We start from the raw sequence: 26,162 nt of genomic DNA, 5'->3' as shown, positions 1-26,162 counted from the left end.
CCACGCCTCCCTTGTCGCCCTCCATGAACTGAACAATCTGGCAGGATGACTTCTCCCAGAGGAAAATGTGACCACAGTCACTACCGCTGACCACAAACTCACTCTTGGGGCCATAGAAATTGACGCCTTTTACTGAAATGATAAATGGGGGGGGGGGGAATCACATTAGGGTTGGCACTGGGCCTGATATTTATTTACTTCACAGAGAAATTAATTATTCACAAACTCTGAGTCACCCAAATGCTAAGTAATCTCTTTCATTTTACAAAACAAGAGATTATATATATATAACAGATAATTTTTAAAATTGTACCAATACCATGCCGGGCGTGGTGGCGCACGCCTTTAATCCCAGCACTCAGGAGGCAGAGGGAGGAGGATTGCCGAGAGTTCGAGGCCACCCTGAGACTACATAGTGAATTCCAGGTCAGCCTGAGCCAGAATGAGACCCTACCTCAGAAGAAAAAAAAAAAAAAAGAATTGTACCAATATCAGTCCATTTATGTTCTCTCAAAGAGCTCCATCAGGAACAGGAATCTATAGTCCCTGGGCAACAGCCTTCTTCAATTACACTCTTATCAGGCAACCACAGACCTCTCAGTAATGTTTTACCTGTCCTAACCTGAACAGCTCAGGCTCTGCCCAGTCCTAGGCAATACTGAACCCTAGGATTATCCTTTGGCATGCATTTTATTAGTAATCAGTGTTTCTTGGGTCATCAGTTGATCTGAGACTAATGAAGATGCACATATGCCACAATTACCCATAAGAAGCATCTGAACTGTGCTTACTACCAGGACTTACTAACAGGGCTCCATTCTCTGGAGACAGTAAAAGCAGCCAAGATCCACAACTACTAGAGCCAGTTCTGTACCAGCTCATTCTAGCCCAGGCTGATCTGGCACTCATTCTGTAGTTCCAGGCTGGCCTTGAATGATTGGCTACTTTCTCTTTACATTTAGAACTAGGTGGAAGTGTTAAAACAATTTCCAAAGTTCAAGTTGCACCCTGCACCAATTAGATCAGTATGGAGAAGGACAGACATCAATACTTTTGACTGTTAGGTAACGCCAGGCATGGTGGCATATGACTTTAATCCCAGCACTTGGGAGGCAGTGGTAGGAGGATCGCTGTGAGTCCAAGGTCAGCCTAGGACGCCAGAGTGAGTTCCAAGTCAGCCTGGGCTACAGTGAGATTCTACTTGGAAAAAAAACAAAAGACTGTCAGGTGAGTCCAATGAGCCCCCAATTTTTGGGAACAATAGACACAGAACACCAGCAACAACTAAAAAGCTAATCTTCATTTGAAACTTGTGCTAGATACTACCGCTGGTACTCCTCCATTGCCTCAACCAAAAGAATCAACTTGTCTGGCATAGTAGCACAAGCCTTTAATCTGAGTACTCAGGAGGTAGAAGTGGGAGGATTGCCATGAGTTTGAGGCCAGTCTGGGACTACAGAGTGAATTCTAGGTCAGCCTGGCTAGAGTGAAAGCCTATCTGGGGGGGAAAAAAAAAGAATTTCTCCTTCCTCTGAGTACAGTCTTACTCCCCATTTAGGTAATTGAGCATGGCTAAGGCTTTTCCTGACTTCCTCACAAAGTCTTTGTGCCTATTCTGAAGTTACTTGAACTCATAAAGAAAAAGAAAAGTCCAGCTTCATGACCAAACCAATAGAAGCAATGTGCAGTGAAGATGCATATGAGCCCTTTTCGGTGTCAAATGGAGAAAATATGAAAACTCCAAAAAGCTGGGTGTGGTGGCACATGCCTTTAGTCCCAGCACTTGGGAGGCAGAGGTAGAAGAATCACTGTGAATTAGAGGTACCCTGAGACTGTGAATTCCAGGTCAGCCTGAGCTAAAGTGAGACCCTACCTTGAAAAACCAGAAAAAAATAAAGAAAAAGAAAACAAAACTCCAACCCAGCTGGTTATAACCTCTCACTGCCCAAACTGATACAAATAGCCTATCCTCAGTGACCTTGGGATAACTCAGAAGGCACCATGGGGCTGAGAAGTGACAGAGGAGTGCTCAGCACTGAAATCTCTCTGTCACACCTTCCAAGGCTCAGGGTCTATTGTGGAAGAGGTGGTGGAAAGAATGTAAGAGCCAAAGGAAGGGTAGGACTCATTATAACATGGTCCTCCAGACACAAAATGGCCTAGGTATCCATGACCTCACAGTGCCTGACACTATCTACACAAGACCCTCATAATAGGAGGAAAAGATCATGATATCAAAATAAAAGAGAAACTGAGCTGGAGAAATGGCTTAGCAGTTAATGTGCTTGCCTGCAAAACCAAAGGACCCAGGTTCAATTCACCAGGACCCATGTAAGCCAGATGCACAAGGGGGTGCATGTGTCTGGAATTTGTTTGCAGTGGCTGGAGGCCCTGGCACGGCGATCCTCTCCTTCCCTCCCTCCCTCCCTCCCTCCCTCCCTCCCCCTCTCTCTGCCTCTTTCTCTGCCCCCCCAATAAAAATTAAAATATTTTTAAGAATAAAAGAGAAACTGATTGAGAGGGGGAGGGATATGATGGAGAGTGGAGTTTCAAAAGGGAAGTGGGGGGAGAGAGGGAATTACCATGGGATATTGTTTACAATCATGGAAGTTGTCAATAAAATAAATAAATAAACAAATAGCCTATTCCTTAGGTAGTTCCCATTTGCACAACATGAATAAGATAATGTAGTTTGTCAAGCCATTAGAAGACAGTCTTACCTGTGGCATTATTTCTGTGACCTTTATATCTCTTAATATACTGGGCTCCATCACTGTGAGAGGAGTTGAAAAGGTAAATGTCTTCATCATTGTAACTGGCCAGCAGCTCTGCCAAGAACAAGAACATAGCATTGAAAGCTGAAAACTGCGAGGATCAGTGTTGAGGAGTAGAGGCTTCTTGCTGGTAGTGCCCCCTCAAAACACCCATCTTTCTTAGTTGGAATAGCAGGCAAGTGAGGTTATATAGGGTAGATGAACACATTACCAACCCAGGGGCAGTAAAATGCTCAGGAATATCATATCCATTAACGTAGTAATGGACCAAAGGCATAAGAACTTACTCAGGCAAGTAGCCTGAGCTTCAGGACAGGCCTGCCAGTATGTTGCAGCAGAATTCTGCAAATCGCGCCTGGCATCTCTAAGGGTCACCTACTACACCCTCCCACACTGTGCTCATGTCAGCAGCTACTTCCCAACTGCTCCACTTGGAGCTCGAGCACAGGAGTGAGCACTGGAGGGCTCATACTTCACTAGCTCAGCAGCTCCCTAGACAGAGGGGCATGCCAGCCTAGGAGCTGGGCCCTGCTCACGTACCTGTGCCGTCGTGGCTGTACACAAGACAGGTGATGTTTGCTTTGGACTCACTGTTCACCTGCAATAAGGAGCAGATACTGACTGATGCCCCACCCCCCCAATTGTTATACCACCTTCAGAAACAGGTCTTCCTAGAAACTCCCCTATACCATCATCTCCCATAGATTGATAGAGACAGAGAACAGAGAAAGGAAGTATATAACTGATGAAACATGATGACCTTAAGGGGAGGCCCTCTCTCGGTTGTCTTCTGTGTGACAGCCTTTACATATACACTGTTGCATTAGGACACATGGTAATGATGCAAGGCAGTATCTCCATTCTGACAATGAGAAAACTGAGGCTGACGCAGGTGAAACGGATGCCTAAGGTCATAAAATTTAAGTAGAAAAGTCTGGATTCAAATCTGTCTGATGTGAAAAGTCCAAACTCTTCCCATTATACCAATAAGTCAGGTCAGCCTTGGGATCAAGTAACAGAAGGCAGGAGCCACTGGCACTTTATGACTCTTACCAAGTGATGAGGACAGAATTTCTTAAGTACTCCATTGTTCTCATTCTCATCAATTTTCCTCTGGTCATAAATCCTATAAAGGAAGAAGCAACAAAAGTGTCAAAACTGGGCTGGGCGTAGTGGTGCGTGCCTTTGATCCCAGCACTCAGGAGGCAGAGGTAGGATCACTGGGTTCAAAACCAGCTTAGGACTACATAGTGAATTCTAGGTCAGCCTTAGCTAGAGACCCCACTTTGAGAAACAAAACAAAGCAAACAAAAACACCCACCAATATCCTAAATATTTTCTCTGTCCTTTCTTCATTACCGTCAAGCAAATTTTACCTTTCCTCTTTTTTCTTATTCAAGTGTGACAAATATTTATGGTAAATATATTGTGTGAGGTATGGGAATACAGTTAAGAGTGAGGAACAAGGCAAATACTATCTCTGTTCTCACCCAGCAATCTCTTCCAATCTCAGAGCCCATCTCTCCACACCTGTTTTTTATTAAAATGATTGTTTTGAGCTGGATGTGGTGGCACATGCCTTTAATCCCAGCACCCGGGAGGCAGAGTTAGAAGGATCGCCATGAGTTTGAGGCCACCCCAGGACTACACAGTTAATTCCAAGTCAGCCTGGGTTAGAGTGAGACCCTACCTTGGAAAAAAAAGAAAAAAAAAAAGTTTGTTTTGAGTTCTACTTAATTTTTTAATTTCATTTATTTATTTGACAGAAAGAGTATGGGCTCTCCAGGACTCTAACCTCTGTAAACAAGCTCCAGATACATGTGCCACATTGTGCATTCAGCTTTGTATGGGCACTGGGAAATTGAACCCAGAGTGGCAGGCTTTGCAAGCAAGTTACTTTAACCACTGACCCATATCTCCAGCCCCACACCTGTTTTGTTTGTTTGTTTGTTTATTGAAGTGTATGAGTCTAGGCTGGCCTTGAACCCATGATCCTCCTGCCTCAGTTTCCCTAGTGCTGACATTACAAGTGTGTGTGTACCACCACTCAGACCTTCAGCAGTTGTTCTTAATTTCTTCCATCCAAGGGACCCTCACTGATCCTCATCACTATCTGTCAATGGTCTCAAAACACTTTTCCTGACTGAGCTTTCCTACTATTGCTTTTTCTCCTTCCCTCGACAAATTACTCAAAAGAACTATCTGAAAAAAAAAAAAAAAAAGAACTATCTGCAGTCAATGCTTTCACTTCCTATTTTTTAAAATTTATTTATTTTGAGAGAAAAAGAGAAAAGAGATAGAATGGGTAGGCCAGGGCCTCCAGTCTCTGCAAACAAACTTCAGACACATGTGCCACCTTGTGTATCTGGCTTACGTGGTACTGAGGGAATCAAACCTGGGACTTCATATGCCTTAACCACTAAGTCATCTCTCCAGCTCGCTTATTCACTTCTCAACCCACTCCAATGTGGCTTTGACTTGGAATCCACCATTAAAACTTCTCTGGTTGTGCTGGGCATAGTGGCGCACACCTTTAATGCCAGCACTCGGAGGCAGAGGTAGGAGGATCACCATAAGTTCAAGGTCACTCTGAGACTACAGAGTGAATTCCAGGTCAGCCTGGGCTAGAGTGAGATCCTATCTTAAAAACAAAACAAAACAAAACAAACTACTCTAGTTAAAACCAATTATCTCACTGCCAAAACCAATATGACACTTTTCAAGCTTTGCTGTCTTATCATGACATTATTATTTGTTCTCTAAAATACCTTTTTGTTTGTTTTTGTTTTTTTGAAATAAGGTCTTACTCTAACTCAGGCTGACCTGGAATTCTGTAGGCCCAGGCTGATCTCAAACTCAATGATCTCCTTACCTCTGACTCCCAAGTGCTAGGATTAAAGGCCACATCCAGCTTAAAATAACTTCTTTGCCATTCTCTCTCTCTTTCCTCACAAATAAATAACTAAAAAAGTCAGGGGCTGTTAAGATGGCTTAGCAGTTAAAGCACTAGCCTATGAAGCCAAAGGACTCTGGTCTGATTCCCCAGAACCCACATAAACCATAAGCACAAGGTGGTGCACACATCTGGAATTCATTTGCGGCGGCTAACAGCCCTCATGCACCCATTCTCTATTTGCCTCTTTCACTCCCTCAAATAAATAAAATAAAATAAATATTAAATTAAGCCGGGCATGGTGGCACACGCCTTTAATCCTAGCACTCAGGAGGCAGAGGTAGGAGGATCACCGTGAGTTCAAGGTCACCTTGAGACAACTTAGTGAATTCCAGGTCAGCCTAGGCTAGAGTGAGAGTCTACCTTAAAAAATCGAAAAAAAACAAAATAATAACAATAATAATAATAATAAATTTTAAAAAATTCAGAAGCCAGATGTGGTGGTGCATGCCTTTAATACCAGCACTTGAGAGACAGAGGATGGAGAATCACCATGAGTTTGAAGCCACCCTGAGACTATATAGTGCATTCAGGTCAGCCTGGGCTAGAGTAAGGCCCTACCTCGAAAAACCAAATAAAATAAAATAAAAATTCAGTACATCAGCAAAGCTATTTAAATATTCACGTCCCTTAAGAATCTCTTTGCAGCTGGGCATGGGGGCATATGCCTTTAATCCCAGCATTTTGGAGGCAGAGGTATGGAGAATTGCTGTGATTTTGAGGCTGCCCTGAGACTACACAATGAATTCCAGGTCAGCCTGGGCTAAAGCAAGACCCTACACCTTGAAAAAGCAAAAGAAAAAATAAACTCTTTGCATATTGGCCATTCTGTGTTCCCCAGTATCTAATAGTCCTTGCATAACAGCAAAGTCATTCATTTTTCTAGTTATGCCTTCCTCCCTTCCTCTTTTTTGAAAGTGATAATCACTGAGAAATATAGCTAAAAGATACCAAGTGGCTAAGGATGGATATAATTTACAAATAACAGCTATAAGAAAATTGCTGGGTATATAAGAGGGATTAAATCCACACGTATGTTTTCCTTAGGTGTGCCTCAACAACCAGTGTACCAGTGTTAAAACAAATGTTCACAGTAACAAAGGTATTACTATAATATGTTTCATGACAAGTCCAACTGTTTCTGAATCCAAAACTAGTACTCAAGATTGGTAGTTATAATGGTAATTTATAAAGGAAAATGGTAAAAAGTTCATGTGGGGTTATGTCTTAGCTGCTCTGTGGAGAATTTGATCAATTGACCAGGCTTTAAAACATGATATATGCAAAGACATTCCACAGAGACAGTGGCATTAATGAATAAAATGTCTAAAAAGGTGCTAAAGCATTTTTGAAAGAACACAAAATTCAAGATGAAGGCTGGGAAGATGGTTATCAGGTTCAATTCCCAAGCCACCCACATGAAGACAGATACAAAAAAGCATTTGGTAATCATTTGTAGTAGCAAGAGGACTTGGTATGTGCAAATAAAAACTAAGAGAAACCAAATACACACACACACACACACACACACACACGAATGAAAATCTGGGCGTAATGGTGCACACATTTAATCCCAGCACTTGGGAGGCAGAGGGAGGAGAATTAGTGTGAGTTCAAGGCCAGCTTCAGACTAGAGTGAGTTCCATATCAGCCTGGGCTAGAGTAAGACCCTACCATGAAAAATATAAGAAAAAAGAAAAAGAAAAATTATGATGGTACTTAATGAAATCCTAGGCAATTCATTGCCTCATCATTAGAGAATATCTGACAATATACATCAGAGTATCAAACTCTCAAAAGATGCAAAAGCAATAAACTCACCTTACAAACTGATCTCGTCCACCCACAGCAAACTGATGAGTATTGGCAGGGTTCACAAAAATGGTATACAGTCCCACTTTCTTCTCCTTCTCTTTTGTCACCACCAGTTTCCTTTAGAGTAGAAAAGCATACAAAGTTACATTCCCCAAAAGACTATGAGCCTTTGAGTGGGAAACGTGGCTCAGGCCTAGATTCCCAGCACTCAGGATGTTAAAACAGGGGGGCTGCTTGAGTTTGAGAGCAGCATGGGCTACAGTGAGACGCTGTCAAAAAGGGGGAGGGGGAGAGGCTGGAAAGGTGGCTTAGTGGTTAAGGCATTTACCAGTGAAGCTTAAGGACCCAGATTCAATTCCCCAATACCCACATAGAGCCAGATGCACATGGTGGCGCTTACATCTGGGATTTGTTTGCAGTGGCTGGAGTCCCTGGCATGCCCATTCTCTTAAAAAACAACAACAACAACCAAAAAAAAACAGGTTTGGTGGTGCACACCTTTAATCCCAGAAGGCAGAGGTAGGTAGATGGGTGGATCACAGTGAATTTGAGGCCACCCTGAGACTACAAAGTGAGTTCCAGGTCAGCTCAGGCTAGAGTGAGACCCTACCTTGAAAAACAAAAACAAACAAACAAAAGTAATATGTAAGTAGAATAGGTTAATGGGGGCGAAAAGGCCCAAGTGAGGTCAGGGGAAGAGACTGAGTAAAGGAAAGACAGAGGGAGGACTAATCAAAATCTAAAAGGATATAAATAAATCATATGGAAACCTATTTTTTTGGACAAGGGAACACTCAGGAGCCATAGGTTGTTGCTAGAAAATTTTCAGTGCCAGGGATGGGATACCTTCCAGTGAGTTGTTGGCCAGGGAGGTCCCTGATGCCCCCAAATCAACATAGGCCATTACCGAGGCCCTTGGTTTCCCACCAGGAATAGATGGTAAAACCCTATTGCTGGAGACTCCACATACTTGGGCTGCAAGGCCACTGAGAAATCCTGCTGGAAATGAGCTGATAACCTCCTCCATGTAGACCAGCTGACAGAAAGCTGGAAGAAGCCATTCTGCATACAGTTCAATGGGAGAAAGAGAAATCACCAGTGAAGATACTCAACAGTGGACACTGCAAGCTTTATATTTGGCCAGCCAGGCCAAATGAGCCAATGGGTGCAATAGTGGCACATCTGTCATAGTGGAAACCAACTGCCCTCTAATTGGACTGGAGGCCTGCTCCATGGGAGGGAATACATCCCTGATACTGAAAACCTAAAACAGGGATAGTCATGAATCCTAGGGGTGTAACATCTGCTGCTGTCTGGCTAAATGCATATACTATGATTATCAAACTGCCCAGGTAAGCGCTTTTCTTAATGTTCATACCCATATATTAATGCTACTCTCACTTTCGGCAGAGAACCTTCTCTTTTCAGATGGCAGTGATCTTGGGATGACTCAGAAGGCATCATGGTGCTGGGAAGAAGTGACAGGAGTGCTCAGCACTGAAATATCTCTATCACATCTTCCAAGGGTCTATTACGGAAGAGGTGGCTGAAAGAATGTAATAGCCTATCATTAAAAGAGTACAGATGCCAAGCATGGTGGTGAATTCCTATAAGCCCAGCTTTTGGGAGGTACAGGAACTAGGATATAAAGAATTTAAAGTTCAAATTCGGGCTAGAGAGATGGTTTAGTGGTTAGGGCACTTGCCTATGAAGCCTAAGGGTCCAGGACCCACATAAGCCAGATGCACAAGGGGGGTAATGCATCTGGAGTTTGTTTACAGTGGCTGGAGGCCCTGGCATGCCCATTCTCTCTCACACACAAATAATATAAAATTTATTTTATTTTTTAAAGTTTAAAGTCATCCTCAGCTACAGTTTGAGGTCAGTCTAGGCTTACAAGAGACCCTGTCTCAAAAACCCAGAGTACAGGGCTGGAGAGATGGCTTAGTGGTTATGGCATTTGCATGTAAAGCCTAAGCACCTAGGCTCAATTCCCCAGTACCTACATAAGCCATACGCAGAAGGTGTCATACGTATATGGAGTTTATCTACAGTGGCTAGAAGCCTTGGTGCAGCCAATCTATCTGCCTCTTTTTTTTTAAATTTATTTGAGAGAAAGAGGGAGGGAAGGCGAGAGGGAGGGAGGGAATGGATGTGTCAGGGCATATAGTCACTGCATATGAACTCCAGACAAATGCACCCCTTGTGCATCTGGCTTATGTGGGTCCTGGAGAATCACACCATGGTCCTTTGGCTTTGCAGGCAAATGCCTCAACCGCTAAGCCATCTCTCCAGCCCTACCTGCCTCTTTTTGTCTCTTTCTCTCTCAAAATAAACACAAACACACACACACACACACACACCCAAAGCACAGAGATGATTAAGAATCAATGTCACTGGGGAAAAAGAAGTCACACACACCCCAAAAGCACAAGGTAGAAAAATTCACCAAAGTCTAATAGTTTTAAGAGCAAAGCATCAGCAGATGCTACTCCTTTCACAGGACCAGTGTATTTCCTCAGCATTTGAACTGTGAGAGGGCCAGGGTCAGACAAATAAAAAGTTACCATGTGGAAGTAAATGAAGAAACTAAAAGATAAATTGTAAGGCGCTGGCTCCATTGTTATATAATACTGACAAAGAGCTCAGTTTTTCCACGCTTCAATTTATTTCTCTAGAACAAGCCATTCTCTCTTTCATTGACAAAAATGCACTGACTGTCTTGAACCCTCTGGGGAGCACATCAAGGTGCTATAAAAAATAATCAAGGGCTGGAGAGATGGCTCAGCGGTGAAGACGTATACCTGCGAAGCCTAAGGATCCAGGTTTGATTTTCCAGGTCCCACGTAAGCCAGATGCACATTGTGGCACATGCATCTGGAGTTTGTCTGCAGTGGCTGGAATCCCTGATGTGCTCATTCTCACTGACTCTCTCCCTCTCAAATAAATAAATAAAATAGATAAATAATGTTGCTGGGTGTGGTAGCACACACCTTTAATCCCAGCACTCAGGAGGCAGAGGTACGAGGACCACCGAGAGTTCAAGGCTACCCTGAGACTACATAGTGAATTCCAGGTCAGCATGGGCTAGAGTGAGACCCTACATCAAAAAACCAAATAAGGGCCAGGCATGGTGGCGCACGCCTTTAATCCCAGCACTCGGGAGGCAGAGGTAGGAGGATCGCTGTGAGTTCAAGGCCATCCTGAGACTACAGAATTAATTCCAGGTCAGCCTGGACCAGAGTGAGACCCTACCTCAAAAAAAAAATCAAATAAGACTGATTGAGATAGGGAGGGTATATTATGGAGAATGTTATTTCAAAGGGGAAAGTGGGGGGAGGGAGGGTATTACCATGCAGTATTTTTTAATAATCATGGAAAATATTTTTAAAAATTGAAAACAAATCAAATAATAATAATAATAATTTTAAAAACTCAAAGGGAAGCAGCATAAAAAAACAGATAAAAATCACCAAAATCTGCCTTAAAATTCATGTGCAGGCATATCTACCAAAATGGGCAAAATAATCACAGGTTAGGTAAACCAAAGGATTCCTTTGATAAATATAACAAACTGGCTAAAGGAACATACCACCTACAATTACAAATTAAATTCTTTCCAAGATGTTTCACAATTTTGTAAGCTCCACAAAACTAAGTTACAACACTGTGGTGGCTTGAATGAGATGTGTCCACAGGTTTGCATTTCGAATATTTAGTTCCCAGCTGGTGGCAATTTGGTAAAGTTGTGGGGCATTTCAAAGGTGGAGATTGCTGGAGGCAGTATGTTGCTGGGGATGGGCTTTGGGGTGACATAGCCTAGTTTCAAGCCTAGAACTCAGACTATTTCTGGACTGCTGCTATGGAGATGTGATGCTCACCTGGCTGTTTGCTCCTGTCATGCTTTCCCCACCATGATGAAACTTCAAAACTGTAAACCAAAATAAATCCTTTCCTTCTCTAAGCTGCTTCTTACGAGGTGTTTTGTTCCAACAACTAGAAAGTAAGTACTACATGTCCTAAAAGTCCCTCTGAACCTGATCCAAAGGATAACATATTACATTTCAAAACACTAAGACAAAACAAATTCATTAACAGGTCGCATTATCTTTGCCCTTCCATTTTCCTAAGGAAAATATGCCAATGGTCTATTACAGAGCATTAGAACTTTAGAGCTAGAAACAAGATAATTCAGTCCAAGAAATAAGGTGAGGGCCGGAGGGATGGCTTAACAGTTAAGGCGTTTGCCTGCAAAGCCAAAGAACCCAGGTTTGAGTCCCCAGGATCCAATTTAGCCAGATGCATAAGGGGGCGCAAGTGTCTGGTGTTCATTTGCAGTGGCTGGAGGTCCTGGCACACCCATTCATTCTCTCTCTCCCCATTTCTCTGTCAAATAAATAAATAAATAACAAAATATTTTTAAAACCAGGGTGACTTTCGTTTTTTAAAAAATATTAATTAATTAATTAATTAATTTAAGAGAGACAGAGAAAGAAACAGAGGAGAGAGAATGGCACACCAGGGCCTCTACCACTGCAAATAAGTAAACATTCATTTTAAAAAAATATATGGGGGCTGGAGGGATGGCTTAGCAGTTAAGGTGTTTGCCTACAAAGCCAAAGGACCCAGGTTTGATTCCCCAGGACCCATGTTAGAAAGATGCACTGGGGGGTGGGCAGGGGAGCATGTGTATTGAGTTCATTTGCAGTGGCTGGAGCCCCTGGAGTGCCCATTCTCTCTCTCTCTCCCCCTCTTTCTCTATCAAATAAATAAATAAATAAAATATTAAAAAGTAAAATTTATTTATAAAAAGCTAAAATAAAAAGTAATAAATATATGGGCTGGAAAGATGGCTCAGTGGTTAAGGTGCCTGCCCAAAAGCCATAACTACCAAGTTTGACTCCCCAGTACCGACATGCAGACAGATGCACAGTGACACATGCATCTAGAGTTTGTTTGCAATAGGTGGAGTCCCTGACATGCAAACTCTCTCTCTCTGCTTGCAAATAAATAAATAATAAGATATTTAATTCATAATTTCAACTGAGCTGGAGAGATGGCTCAGCAGTTAAAGGCATTTGCTTGCAAAGCCTTACAGCCTGGATTTGATTCCCCAGTACTCATGTAAAGCTTGATGCACAAAGTGGCACATGTGTTTGGAATTGGTTTGCAACAGCACTAGGTCCTGGCACATCTATTCTCATTTTCTCTCTCTACTTGCAAATAAATAAAAGATAAATGAAAATTTTTTTAAAATTAATTCTAATTATGGGACTGAGGAGATGGTTCAGTGGTTAAAGATACTTGCATGCAAAGCCTACCAGCCCAGGGTTCAATGTCCAAGCATGCACATAAAACCAGATGCAAAGTAACACATGCATCTGTGATCCCAATGTGTCTATGACAATGAGAAATGGAGCCAATGGGAAGCAGAGCCAGGAGAATTGAAGTTTGTGCAACAGCTAATCTGGCAATCCTTTCAGTCTAGCAATTGGTTTGCAGTACACCAAGAGACCCTGTTGACAAGTTATCATAATAGTGGAAAGAGCCATAAGACTGTGGGGGGGGGGGAGTTATCAACAGTCTTAACCAGCAGTGAATTCTGGAAATTTTAGGGCTGGACAGGCCTAATGTGCCAATTGGTGCAATGGTGGCATGTCTGTTATAAGGGAAACCAACTGCTCTGTGATTGAATCTAAGGCCCACTCCATAGGAAAACCTAATTAAAAAAACCCTATAGCTGGGGGGATGTCGTAAGCCCTAGCAGGGAAACGACTATGACTGTCGAGCTAAGTGGATATATTATGTCCACCAAAATAACCTGCACATACTTATGTTTATGCATATGATCATGCTACTCTCACTTTTGGTTGCAGAAGCTTCTCTTTACAGAAAGCAGTGACCACTGGGGAGACTCAAAACTCATCAACCGCTGAGAAGCAGAGTGTGGAATGTTCAGCATAAAGTAAGATATCTCTATCATACCCACCAGGGCTCAGAGACCATTGCGAAAGGTGGCAGAAAGAATGTAAAAGCCAAGAAAAGGGGAGAAGTGCTCTGCAATACTATCTTCCTGACACAAAGTGGCTGATGCTACTTATACAAGGTCTACATAATAGATGGAAAAGCCAGGTATGGTGGCCCATGCCTTTAATCCCAGCACTCGGGAAGCAGAGGCAGGAGGATCACCGTGAGTTCGAGGCCACCCTGAGACTACATAGGGAAGTCCAGGTCAGCCTGGACTAGAGTGAGACCCTAGCCCCACCCCCCAAAAAAAAGGATGGAAAAATATGATGACATCGGCCAAGCTTGGTGGCAGATACCTTTAATCCCAGCACTCAGGGAACTCAGAAGGGTAAGGAGATTATGATCATAGCGTGTTGCCTGTATGTATGAAAGTTGTTAATAAAATTTTAAAAAATAGCTAGGTGTGGTGATACATGCCTTTAATCCAAGCACTTGGGAGGCAGAGGTAGGAGAATCACTGTGAGTTGGAGGACACCCTGAAAATACATAGTGAATTCCAGGTCAGCCTGGGCTAGAATGAGACCCTACCTCACATAAACAACAGCAAGCAGGGTCTGGTGGCCCACACCTTTAATTCCAGTACTCAGGAGGCAGAGGGAGAAGGGTCACTATGAGTTCAAGGCCACCTTGACACTACATAGTGAATTCCAGGTCAGCCTGGGCTAGTGTGAGATCCTACCTCGAAAAACAAACAAACAAAAGATATATTTTTAAAAATAAGCCAAGCATGTTGCTGCATACTAATACAAGCACTCCAGATGAAATGGAAACTGGGGTAAGGAAATTTTGTAGCCTCTTCCCCAAAGTTATGTCTTGTACTACAGCAGACCTTTGTATTGGTCATGTCCTATACTGCATAGGCTTTGGTGCTGCTAAGCATAACAGTACAGTTTTGTGGTTTTTATTTTATTTTTGGTTCTTCGAGGTAGGGTCTCACTCTAGCCCAGGCTGACTGGGAATTCACTATGGAGTCTCAGGGTGGCCTCAAACTCACAGCGATCCTCCTACCTCTGCCTCCTGAGTGCTGGGATTAAAGGCGTGCACCACCACGCCCGGCCTGTCATTTTTTATATTGTTTTAAGGCATGATCTGTACTATAGCTACTATCCTGTACTATGAATCATCTTATGTTTCTTTTTATCTCCACAGCACAGCTATAGGCATCTGTCTGCTAACTAATGATTTTCTTGTTTCTGTAAAACTTACCTATTTCATAGTCAAGGCCACTAGCACTAAGCCAGGGCTTTTAGCTCTGAATATTAGTAAGACTACTGGCTGGGCATGGTAACGCATGTGAGGCAGAGGTAGGAGGACTGCTGTGAGTTTAAGGCCATCCTAGGACTTCATAGTGAATTCCCGGTCAGCCTGGGCTACAGCAAGATCCTACCTCAAAAAAAAAAAAAAAGAAAGTCCAAGATAAGGTACATAGGCTCTGAACCACCAAGAATCAGGGACCAGGTACTGGAAGAGTCTCCTGGGCCCACGCTGATGTGAAAATAAACCAATTTGCCACTCAGTTTCTGGTGCTGACTCCTGTGAGCCTGATTCAGTTTCCAGAATCAGGGAGGCAAAGGTAGGAGGTTCACTAAGAGTTCTAGGTCATCTTGGCCTAGAGTGAGATACTTCCTCAAAAAAAAAAAAAAAAAAAAAAACTGAGTGTGATGGCTCACATCTTTAATCCCAGCACTTGGGAGGCAGAGGTAGAGTGAGTTGAAGGCAACCTTGAGATTGCATAGTGAATTCTAGGTCAGTCTGAGCTACTGAGCTAGAGTAAAACCCTACCTCAAAAACCAAAACAAAGCTGGGCATGGTGGCACACGCCTTTAATCCCAGCACTCGGGAGGCAGAGGTAGGAGGATCGCTGTGAGTTCGAGGCCACCCTAAGAATGCAGAGTGAATTCCAAGTCAGCCTGAGCTAGAGTGAGACCCTACCTTGAAAAACCAAAAAAAAAAAAAAAAAAAAAAAACCCAAGGTCAGTTGTGGTGGCCTTTAATCCCAGCATTTGGGAGACAGATGAGTTTGGGTCCACACTGAGACTACATACCCAATTTCAGGTCAGCATGGGCTAGAGTGAGACACTATCTCAAAAAATAATAATGATAATAATAATAAAAGTTAAAAAAAAGTATAAATAACTTTAAAAAAACAGGCTGGAGAAGATGCCCTGGGTATAATTCCCAAGTACCCATATAAAGCCAAATGCATAGAGGGAAGCATACATTTGGAGTTCATATGCAGTGGGAGGAGGGCCTATAAATATGCTCATATTCATTCTCTGTCTGCTCATCTGCTTCTCTCCCAAATACATTTTTTTAAAAAAAATTGAAGAAAAAAAAAAACAGCCCAGCATGGTGGCACATGCCTTTAATCCCAGCACTTGGGAGGCAGAAGGTGGATCGCTGTTGAGTTTGAGGCCACCCTGAGACTACATAGTGAATCCCAGGTCAGCCTGAACTAGAGCAAGACCCTACCTCAGAAAACCAAAAAGAAAAAAAAAAAAAACAAACCTCAGGTTCCACAGACTATACAAGATCATATAACCAGAGCTTAATCTATCCCTTTTATCTTACTTTTTACATTTTTTTTCAAGATCGGGTCTCATTCTAGCTCACAATGATCTGGAATTCACTATGATTCTAGAGACTTCCAGGGGTCAGCCTGAGCTAGAGTGAGACCCTACCTCAAGAAATCAAAAATAAATAAACTAAAAAAAAAAAGCTGAAGGCTGGGTGTTGTGGCACATGCCTTTAATCCCAGCACTTGAGAGGCAGAGGTGGAAGGATTGCTATGAGTTCAAGGCCACCCTGAAACTACATAGTGAATTTGAATTCCAGGTCAACCTGGGCTAGAGTAAGACCTTGAAAAACCAATAGATAGGTAGATATAGATGGAGGGATGACAGACATGTCTACACACACACACACACACACACACACACACACACAAACAGGACATAGGAAGGAATGACTTCTCCTAAACCTTAAACACCTCTTATCTAGGCATTAAAGTGTACCTAAGAGTTGAACATTACCATGGCATCAAGTATTTCCAAGGCCAAGCATAGAAGTCTGGAAAGATATTGTGGCTAAACTTACGAAGCTGGCCGGTCTTGTCTCAGGTCAATGGTGAAGACAACTGCATCTTCACCTGCGGATAGGAACGTACAGGGAGAGTCTGGTTCCAAGGCCAACTGAAGGAGAAAAAGGAAAAGGATGAAGTTTCTAAAAATTAGAATTTGAGGTAATCTAGTTTATTCAGTTACCTTTAGGAAGGAAAGTATTTGTGTCTTAGTAAGAAAAAATGTTCACTTTTTTGTTGTAACTTTTATTTATTTGATATAGAGATTATGAACATGTCAGTAGGACCTCTTAACACTGCAAATGATCTCTAAGATGCATGCTCTACTTTGTGTATCTGGGGTTTATGTGAGTACTGGGGAACTGGACCCAGGCCAGCAGGCTTTTTAGCCAAGTCCCTCCTTTAACCACTGAGCACCTCCCCTTTTTTTGGTTGTAAAATCCCTGATTTCACACCAAGTAAAGCACCACTCACTCTTACTCTGTATAAATTATTCACAGCCTGCTTATTCTATACAAATCAAAAGGACTCATTCTGGGCGTGGTGGCACATGCTTTTAATCCCAGTACTTGGGAGGCAAAGGTAGGAGGATCATCATGAGTTAAAAAGAGGCCAACCTGAGACTACATAGTGAACTCCAGGCTGAGCTACAGTGAATCCATACCTTAGTGTATGGAGATAAAATGATGTCCAAGTTTCTTTTCCCATGGTTCATTCCCTGTGCGTGCTTTTATCTCAGCACTTGGGAGGCTGAGGTAGGAGGATAGCTCTGAATTCGAGGCCAGCCTGAAACTAATTCTAGGCCAGCCTGTGCTACAGCAAGACCCTACCTTGAACCACTCCCCTCCCCCCCAAAATAGTAGGGGCTGGTGAGATGGCTCAACAGTCAAGGCACTTGGCTGCAAAGCCTAACAACTTGGGTTCAATTCCCTAGTATCCACATAAAGCCAGAAGCACAAAGTGGTATATGTATCTGGAATTTGTTTGCAGGGGCTGGAGGCTCTGATATATGCCCATCATCTTTCTGTCTCTCTGTGTCTTTTTCTGAGTGCAAATAAATAAAATAATTTTTTAAAAATCAAGGAAGGGAAAAGCCGGGCATGGTGGCACACACCTTTAATCCCAGCACTTGGGAGTTGATTCCAGGTCAGCCTGGACCAGAGTGAGAACCTACCTCGAAAAAAAAAATCAAAGAAGGGGGCCAAGTGTGGTGGCACATGCCTTTAATTTCAGTACTGAGGATGCAGAGGTAGGCAAATCACCATGAGTTCAAGACCAACCTGGGACGAGAGTGAGTTCCAGGTCAGCCTGGGCTAGAGTGAGACCTTTGAAAAAACAAACAACAACAAAATCAAAGCAGGGCTGTGAAGGCGGCTCAGTCAGTGGTCAAAGGCACTTGCTTGCAAAGTCTGACAGCTTAGGTCCAATTCCCCAGTATCCACATAAAGCCAGATGCACAAAGTAGCACATGTGTTTGAAGTTCACAGTGGCAAGAGGCCCTGGCACATCCATACTTTATCTCTCTCCCTCTCTACCTCCCCCCGCTCCACCGCTTGCAAATAAATAAAAGTATTTTTAATAAAAATCAAAGCAAAGCTGAGCATGGTGGTAAACGCCTTTAATCCCAGCACTCGGGAGGCAGAGGTAGGAGGATCACTATGAGTTTGAGACCACCCTGGTACTACATAGTGAATTCCAGGTTAGTCTGGGCTAAAGTGAGGCCCTACCTGGAAAAAAACAAAAAAACAAATCAAAGCAGAGGGCTAGGGAAATGGCTCAGCAGTTAAAGGTGCTTGCTTGCAAAGCCTACAGGCCCAAGTTTGATTCTCCAGTATCCACATAAAGACAGATGCACATCTGGAGCTGGTCTGTTTTGTAGCAAGAAAAAAGTCTAAGTAGGTATTTTCCATGCTTCTTAAACCATCTGGGCTGAAAAAAGACACTCAGTTGCACCAACATATCTCTTAGTGTGAGAGAACATCCTACTCTTTTCATAGCCCAAAAGAAACACAATGCTTACCCTTAGCCTGGGAAGCTCTTAGCTTCTCACTAGCTGCCACAACTGTTCAGCGTACATTCCCAGCTTTAAATAGAGCTTCCAATAACAGTGCTATTTATGAGCTGATAGTTGTACACAGGAATGTTAGGAACTTTCACAAAAAAACAACCAAAAGCTAGCACCAAGGAACTGTTAAAATGTTCTACAATCAATCAGTAAATTTCAGAGGTTTAGAAGGCATTGGAGATGCACCGATCTCCAAATCATGACTCAGACAGATCATGGGCTACAACTGTTTATTTACTTTGTTTTACACACACACACAAACACACACACACACACACACACACACACACACACACACAGAAAGAGAGAGGGAGAGGAAGAGAAGGAGGGAGGGAGGAAAAAGAGGCAGAGAGAGAGAGAATGGGCACGCCAGGGCTTACATGGGTTCTGGAGAATCAAACTGGGAACCTTTGGCTTTGCAGGCAAATGCCTTAACCGCTAAGCCATCTCTCCAGCCCTGCTTTGGGGCTTTGAGACAAAATCTCAAGCCCAAACTGGACTGGAATTATATAGCCAAAACTAGCCTTTAACTCATGGCAATACTCCTGCCTCAGCCTCCCAAGTGTTGGAATTATAAGCTTGTCATTATTTTATTTTCTTTTATTATTTTTAATATTTTATGCATTTATTTATTAAGAGAGAAAGAGGTGGGGGGAGGGAGAAAATGGGTGCACCAGGGCCTCCAGCCACTACAGACTCTAGATGTATGTGGCCCTTGTGGATCTGCCTTATGTGGGTCCTGGAGAGTTGAACCAGGATCCTTTGGCTTTGCAGGCAAATGCCTTTACCACTATGCCATCAATCCAGCCCCTTTTTGTTGTTTTTTTGAGGTAGGGTCTCACTCTAGCCCAGGCTGACCTGGAATTCAATATGTAGTCTCAGGGTGGCCTCAAACTCATGGCGATCCTCTTACCTCTGCCTCCCAAGTGCTGGGATTAAAGGCTTGTGCCACCATGCCCAGCCTCATTTTTTAAGGTAGGGTTTTGCTCTAGCGCAGGCTGACCTGGAATTAATTTTAGGATGGCCTCAAACTTACAGTGATGCTCCTACCTCTGCCCCCCCAAGTGCTGGGATTAAAGGCGTGCACAGGCACCACTACACCCAGTTTACTTTTGTGACAGGGTCTCAGTGTAGTTCACACTAACCTGGAACACATGTTTTGTGTGGAGGGGTCTTTTTGAAGTAGGGCCTTGCTCTAGCCCAGGCTGACCTGGAATTCACTATGTAGTCTCAGAGTGGCCTCAAACTCATGGTGATCCTCCTACTTCTGCCTCCCAAGTGCTGGGGTTAAAGGCATGTGTGATCATGCCCAGCTCTGGAACTCATTTTTGTAGCACAGGCTGGCAATGAACACAAAGCAATCCTTTCATATTAACCTCTGAAGTGCTAGGATTATAGGTATGAGCCACTATGCCCAGAACTGAATGAAGTAAAACACCTGGCCACAACAAAGGGAAGAATAAGGGAAAATACTCAAATCCACAGGGGATCTGGATTCCTAATCGCTGGAACAAAACAAAGGTTCACTTACTTTATGGGATGCTCCTTTGTGCTGGGCCACCCGCTTGGTGTTCTTGCAGCACTGTGTGGCAGACAGTTCTGCTACCCGGACTTGCCCATCCCGGGCACACATGGCCAAAGTGGAATCACCACTGTTAGGAAGGAACTTGGCCTGATGTGTTAAGAATAAAAAGAGGACATATAAAAGAAAATGAAGAAGTGAATTTGAAAGGAGAAAAAAGTGGTGATGACCCCTAGTCACCTTTTCTTGCACAACAGCTAGATGTAACATTCCTACTCTTGTATAAGCCCAACTTCTTCCAGGAGAAAAGGCGGGAAACCTCTTCTGATATATAAGCATTCTAAATGGTTCTAGAAGGTTGAAGTGGTACATGATTAACCTCTAAGGTGAACCAGGATTGTATCTAATAGGGAGAAAAGTAAGGAATAAACAAGGAAATTCTTGATTCAGTAAACAAACATACATTTTCCAGAAAAGAAAAGGAACCTATGAAGAATGCTAGAGAAAGGAGGATGACTGGCTAGTATCAGTATGGATAGGAATGAAGCCTAAAGTCTTCACAGAGTATCAATAGTATTAGCTAATTAATGTAATTAAATACTAGCCAAGCCATGACTCTAAATGCTTAAGCTTCATTTTTTGGGGGGTGGTTACTGGGGACAAACCTCAGGGTCTAACCATGTGCTCTACCACTGAGCTATGCCAGTCCCATTTTATAGAGACACAAATTGAAAACACAGGTTAAATAACTTGTTCAAGCTCACTTAAGCAGTTTGGTTCAGGAGCTGTCATACTAGACTGCCTGTATCAGCACACGTATCACAGTTCCAAGCACCCTACCTACGAGACTTCCAATAGTCAAGGTTGTCACTGAGAGTCAAGATAGGGCCAAGTCCTGATGTCTAATTCTAATCACAAACTGTTCTAGGCAGCAGCTCAGACTGATCTAACTCATGCTTGATTCTCTTGGTTGCCATTATGCTTCTTTGCCTCACCTGGAAGACATTGCTTTTGTGGCCACTCTCAAACTCGAGTACTGGCTGCCGACGCACCCAATCCCACACCACAACCTTCAGGTCATCACTGCCACTGGCCAGCCAGGTGCCGCGCTGGTTAAAGTGCAGGGTATTGACACAACCAGTATGGCCCTCAAGACCATGCTGTAGGCGGAAACGCTGTACAAAGACTCTTGCCCCACAGGCCTCATACACAAAACGAGCACTTGAACCCAGCTCCCGCTCCCGAAGGGCAGGAAGGGCTTGCCAGCGAGGTCGGGGCAAAGCTGTTGTCTCTGAGGATACCCAGTCCTCCAGGGCCCGCTCATCATCTGATGAGTCCTGGTCACGGCTGGCCCGTTTGCGCTGTACACGGTGCCGAGGCTGTTCTTCCTCCTCCTCCTCCTCCTCTTCTTCCTCTGAGTGTTCATGAACTCGGTTCTCATCATTGATGGAATAATGACCAGTGTCCTCCATGCTGTCAGAGTCCTTTTCTTCACCTGAGCTCTCTGTGTCCGTGCCTCGACTTTCTGTGCTGGTACGGTTGGGGGCACCATCATCCCCAGTCAAGCTCAAACTCAGGTCTGAGGCCTCCACTTCAATGCCTGAGGATGTCTCTCTCCCCTCTTCAGCGCCAGACATCTCTTCTGGACTGCTGGACAGGCTTCCTGTACATAAGTGAAGAATCATGCTCTACCATGGAAGTATACCACCAGTCTAATATTTCCATCTCTTATCTCTCTGAAACAATTTCCTACTACGAAAGAAACTTCTCCATTCACCTAGATAAACTCATCTTCCCCAAAACTCCCTTATTCCCACCACTAATTGGATCTTATTTATCTTCTTAATAGAATTTTACAAGTTTGTCCACATTTCATAGGTTTTCAAAATTTCAAACCACTTTAACTGTTAGAAATACATCTCTCAGCCGGGCGTGGTGGCACACGCCTTTAATCCCAGCACTAGGGAGGCAGAGGTAGGATGACTGCTGAGCTCAAAGCCATCCTGACACTACATAATGAATTATAGGTCAGCCCAGGCTAAAGCAAGACCCTACCTTGCAAAAAACAAAAATGCCAGGCTTGGTGGTGCATGCCTTTAATCCCAGCACTCGGGAATCAGAGGTAGGAGAATTGCCATGAGTTTGAGGCCAGCCTGAGACAACATAGCAAATTCCAGGTCAGCCTGAGCTACGGTGAGACCCTACCTTGAAAAAATAAAACACCACCAATTAAAAAAAGGCAGGCGTGGTAGTGCACGCCTTTAATCCCAGCACTTGGGAGGCAGAGGTAGGAGAATCACCATGAGTTCAAGGCCACACTGAGACTACATAGTGAATTCTAGGTCAGCCTGGACTAGAGTAAAACCCTACCTTGGAAAACCAAAAAAAAAAAAAAAGAAAGAAAAAAGAAACAAAGAAATGCATTGCTCTAGTGAACTTCTGAAAATAATCAGACAAGGTATTTGCCTGCAAAGCCAAAGGACCCCAGTTCAATGCTCCAGGACCCATGTAAGCCAGATTGCACAAGAGGGGACATGCATCTGGAGTTCATTTGCAGTGGTTGGAGGCCCTGGCACACCCATCCCCCCCCATCTCTTTCTCTTAAATAAATAAAATATATTTTTTTAAAAAAAGAGAACTCTGGGCTGGAGAGATGGCTTAGTGGTTAAGCGTTTGCCTGTGAAGCTTAAGGACCCCAGTTCGAGGCTCGATTCCCCAGGTTTGATTCCCCAGGACCCACGTTAGCCAGATGCACAAGGGGCGCATGCATCTGGAGTTCGTTTGCAGTGGCTGGAGGCCCAGGCGTGCCCATTCTCTTTCTCTTTCTCTCTGCCTCTCTCTCTGCTGCTCTCAAATAAATAAACAAAAAATATTTTAAAAAAAGAGAACTTTAGCCGGGCGTGGTGGCGCACGCCTTTACTCCCAGCACTCGGGAGGCAGAGGTAGGAGGATTGCCATGAGTTCGAGGCCACCCTGAGACTCCATAGTGAATTCCAGGTCAGCCTGGGCTACAGTGAGACCCTACCTCGAAAAACCAAAAAAAAAAAAAAAAAAAAAAAAAAGAGAACTTTGAAAACAATCAGACAAATTTAAAGGAGTAAAAGTACTAAATAATACAAGATATTTTCTGTATACTTTCTCATACTTGAAACAACACAGGAAGGGTTCACTTAGCACAGGAAAGCCAGCTTTCATCTCTATCTTAAGTAAAAATAGTTTCACCTTCAATTTGTTCTCTTACCATTAGCTAAATCTGTTTTGCCATCTGTGCTGCTCCCTTTGCTAGACATCTTGAATAATGTTTGCTGCAGCTAGCCTGGATTTAGGAGCAAAAGAGAATGAATAATTAGACAACCTGGCCAAAAAAAAATCAATGTGGACAACAAGATTTTAATAATGCATAGGCTTTCACATATTTTATAAAAGTGATTATGTGTTATTTTCAGCACTGCCCTCTGAACAAGCATCTTCCATTTTAAGTAATCATAATATATATTCACACACCCTGAAACACTTGTTTTCCCAACATGGAAAGTAAGTCAGATTCTGAACACTACACACAAGCCAACAGAGAAAGAATAATCAAACTCTTAAAGAGCCTGAGCTCTAGGTTCACTCAGATGTCTAGCTTTAAGCTTATTCAAAGACAACTAAGGATTATAAAACTAGTGATGAAATTTGAACTCAGGAGTACCTTCCCCCTAAGAAGGAATCTGCAAGTTACTTCCTCCTCTGAGACTAGCAGACATCAAGTGCAAAGGTGTAGAAGAGAATTTACATCATGCCATTTCAGTTTTTAAAAAATATTTTATTTTTGTTTATTTATTTGTTTGACATAGAAAGAGACAGAATGGGTGCACCAGGGACTCCAGCCACTGCAAACGAACACCAGAAGCATGTGTTCCTTGTGCATCTGGCTAAAATGGATCCTGGGGAATTGAACCTGGGTCCTCTGGCTTTGCAGGCAAACACCTTAACCACTAAGACATCCTTCCAGCCCATCAGCTTATTTTATAAAATGGCAAATATTATTTCAGTTAATTCCATCAGTTTTCACCAGACCTACCAATGCAGCAATGCCCTAACTATGGAACTACGCTATCTAGCTTATTTCCTTTTATGCCATTGTATTACTCCCACCCTTTCCCAGGGCCTCACTGCCACCTCCAGCAAATTCCAAAGGGCAAAGAATAATATTATTCAGACCAGAATTTTGTTAAGCCCTTTCACTGCCTTGGACAAAAGGCACTGGCAAAAGACAAAGTATGATTATGACCCCAGTCCATGTACCCAGGCACACTGGCCTCCAATCTTTCAACAGCCCTTTCATTCCCCTAACAATTATCCCAAGTAGCCCCGTTCTTATCGTTATCCACTACTCTCTTTACAGAAATCTATGCTGCCTCAACAAGTGGCCTCTGCCAAGATACAGCTACCCAAAGATTGTTAGTAGCAGGCCACAGTGATGGGGTAGAAATACTGCAGGATCAAAATAATTAAAAAAAGTTGGTTGTGGTGCCACAAACCTTTAATCCCAGCACTAGGGAGGAAGAGGTAGGAGGATCACCATGAGTTTGAGGTCAACCTGAGACTACATAGTGAATTACAGGTCAACTTGAACTAGACCCTAGAGCAAGATCCTACTTAAAAACACAAGCTGGGCCAGGCATGGTGGTGCATGCCTTTAATCCCAGCACTCGGGAGGCAGAGGTAGGAGGATTGCTATGAGTTCAAGGCCACCCTGAGACTCCACAGTGAATTCCAGGTCAGCCTGGGCTAGAGTGAGACTCTACCTTGAAAAACAGAAAAAAAAAAAAAAAAAAAAAAAAAAAAACAGGCTGGAAGCCAGGCATGGTGGTGCACACCTTTAATCCTAGCACTTGGGAGGCAGAGGTAGGAGGATTGCCATAAATTCAAGCCCACCCCGAGACTACATAGTGAACTACAAGACTGCCTGGGCTAGAGTGAGACCCTACCTTGAAAAACCAAAAAGAAAAAAAGAAACAGGCTGGAAAGATGGCTTAGCAGTTTTATTCCCCAATACCCATGGAAAACCAGATGCACAAGGTGGCACATGTGTCTGGAGTTTGCTTGCAGTGGCTAGAGGCCATGGTGTGCCCATCTTCTTTCCCTCTCAAACTATTTTTTAAAAAAAGTCTGAAGAACAAGCTGTTTCCTTCCTCTTATTATCTTTTTGTTTGTTTGAAACACAGTCTCATTCTAGCCCAAGCTGGCCCAAGTTCATGGTGACCCTCTGCCACCAAACCTTTTCCTTACTTTCATGTACAGACTTGTTTTCTCTCTCAATCATCCCTTTGCATTGTTTAGCATCTCAGCAATATCTTCTCTCCCATCTAAGGGCTTAAAATTAAGTACACTATGACTGGAGAGATGGCTCAGCAACGAAAGGCACTCGCTTGCTAAGACTGATAGCCCAGGTTCGAGTCCTAGCACCCACATAAAGCCAGATGCACAGAGTGGCACATTTGTCTGGAGTACATCTGCAGTGTCTAGAGGTCCTGGCCTGCCCATCGTCTCTCTCTGCTTCTCTCTCTCTCTTGCTCTCAAATAAATGAGTAAAATATTAATTAAAAAAATAAAAGAGGGCTGGAGAGATGGCTTAGCGGTTAAGCGCTTGCCTGTGAAGCCTAAGGACCCTGGTTCGAGGCTCGGTTCCCCAGGTCCCACGCACAAGGGGGCACACGCGTCTGGAGTTCGTTTGCAGAGGCTGGAAGCCCTGGCGCGCCCATTCTCTCTCTCTCCCTCTGTCTTTCTCTCTATGTCTGTCGCTCTCAAATAAACAAATAAAAAAATGAACAAAAAAATTTAAAAAATAAATAAATAAAAGAAATCAGAATATCTGAGCTTGTCATATTGCTCTAAAAAAAGACACTTGCTTTCCAACCCTCCATGACCAGTTCCAAGAT

At 43.3% G+C, this 26,162-nt stretch overlaps 1 protein-coding gene across 3 annotated transcripts in view; it reads right to left on the bottom strand.

The window, feature by feature from the left end:
- The window catches only part of Dcaf8 (DDB1 and CUL4 associated factor 8), a 56,807-nt gene that overhangs the window by 9,650 nt on the left and 20,995 nt on the right, over positions 1-26,162 (bottom strand). For all 3 annotated transcript variants that reach the window (XM_004671111.2, XM_045142296.1, XM_045142297.1), the window contains 9 exons: positions 23,477-23,551; positions 21,231-21,898; positions 20,245-20,385; positions 16,666-16,760; positions 7,549-7,659; positions 3,828-3,900; positions 3,315-3,372; positions 2,721-2,828; positions 2-132 (listed from right to left, as the gene is read on the bottom strand). In XM_004671111.2, coding sequence (XP_004671168.2) covers positions 2-132; positions 2,721-2,828; positions 3,315-3,372; positions 3,828-3,900; positions 7,549-7,659; positions 16,666-16,760; positions 20,245-20,385; positions 21,231-21,898; positions 23,477-23,525 — 1,434 coding nt within the window. In that variant the 5' untranslated portion in view covers positions 23,526-23,551. The remainder of the gene's footprint in view (position 1; positions 133-2,720; positions 2,829-3,314; positions 3,373-3,827; positions 3,901-7,548; positions 7,660-16,665; positions 16,761-20,244; positions 20,386-21,230; positions 21,899-23,476; positions 23,552-26,162) is intronic.

Source organism: Jaculus jaculus, chromosome 1 (genome assembly GCF_020740685.1).
Source record: "Jaculus jaculus isolate mJacJac1 chromosome 1, mJacJac1.mat.Y.cur, whole genome shotgun sequence".
Classification (NCBI taxonomy): domain Eukaryota; kingdom Metazoa; phylum Chordata; class Mammalia; order Rodentia; family Dipodidae; genus Jaculus; species Jaculus jaculus.
Note: the sequence above shows the minus strand (reverse complement) of the source record. Positions and strands in the feature narration are given on the sequence as shown.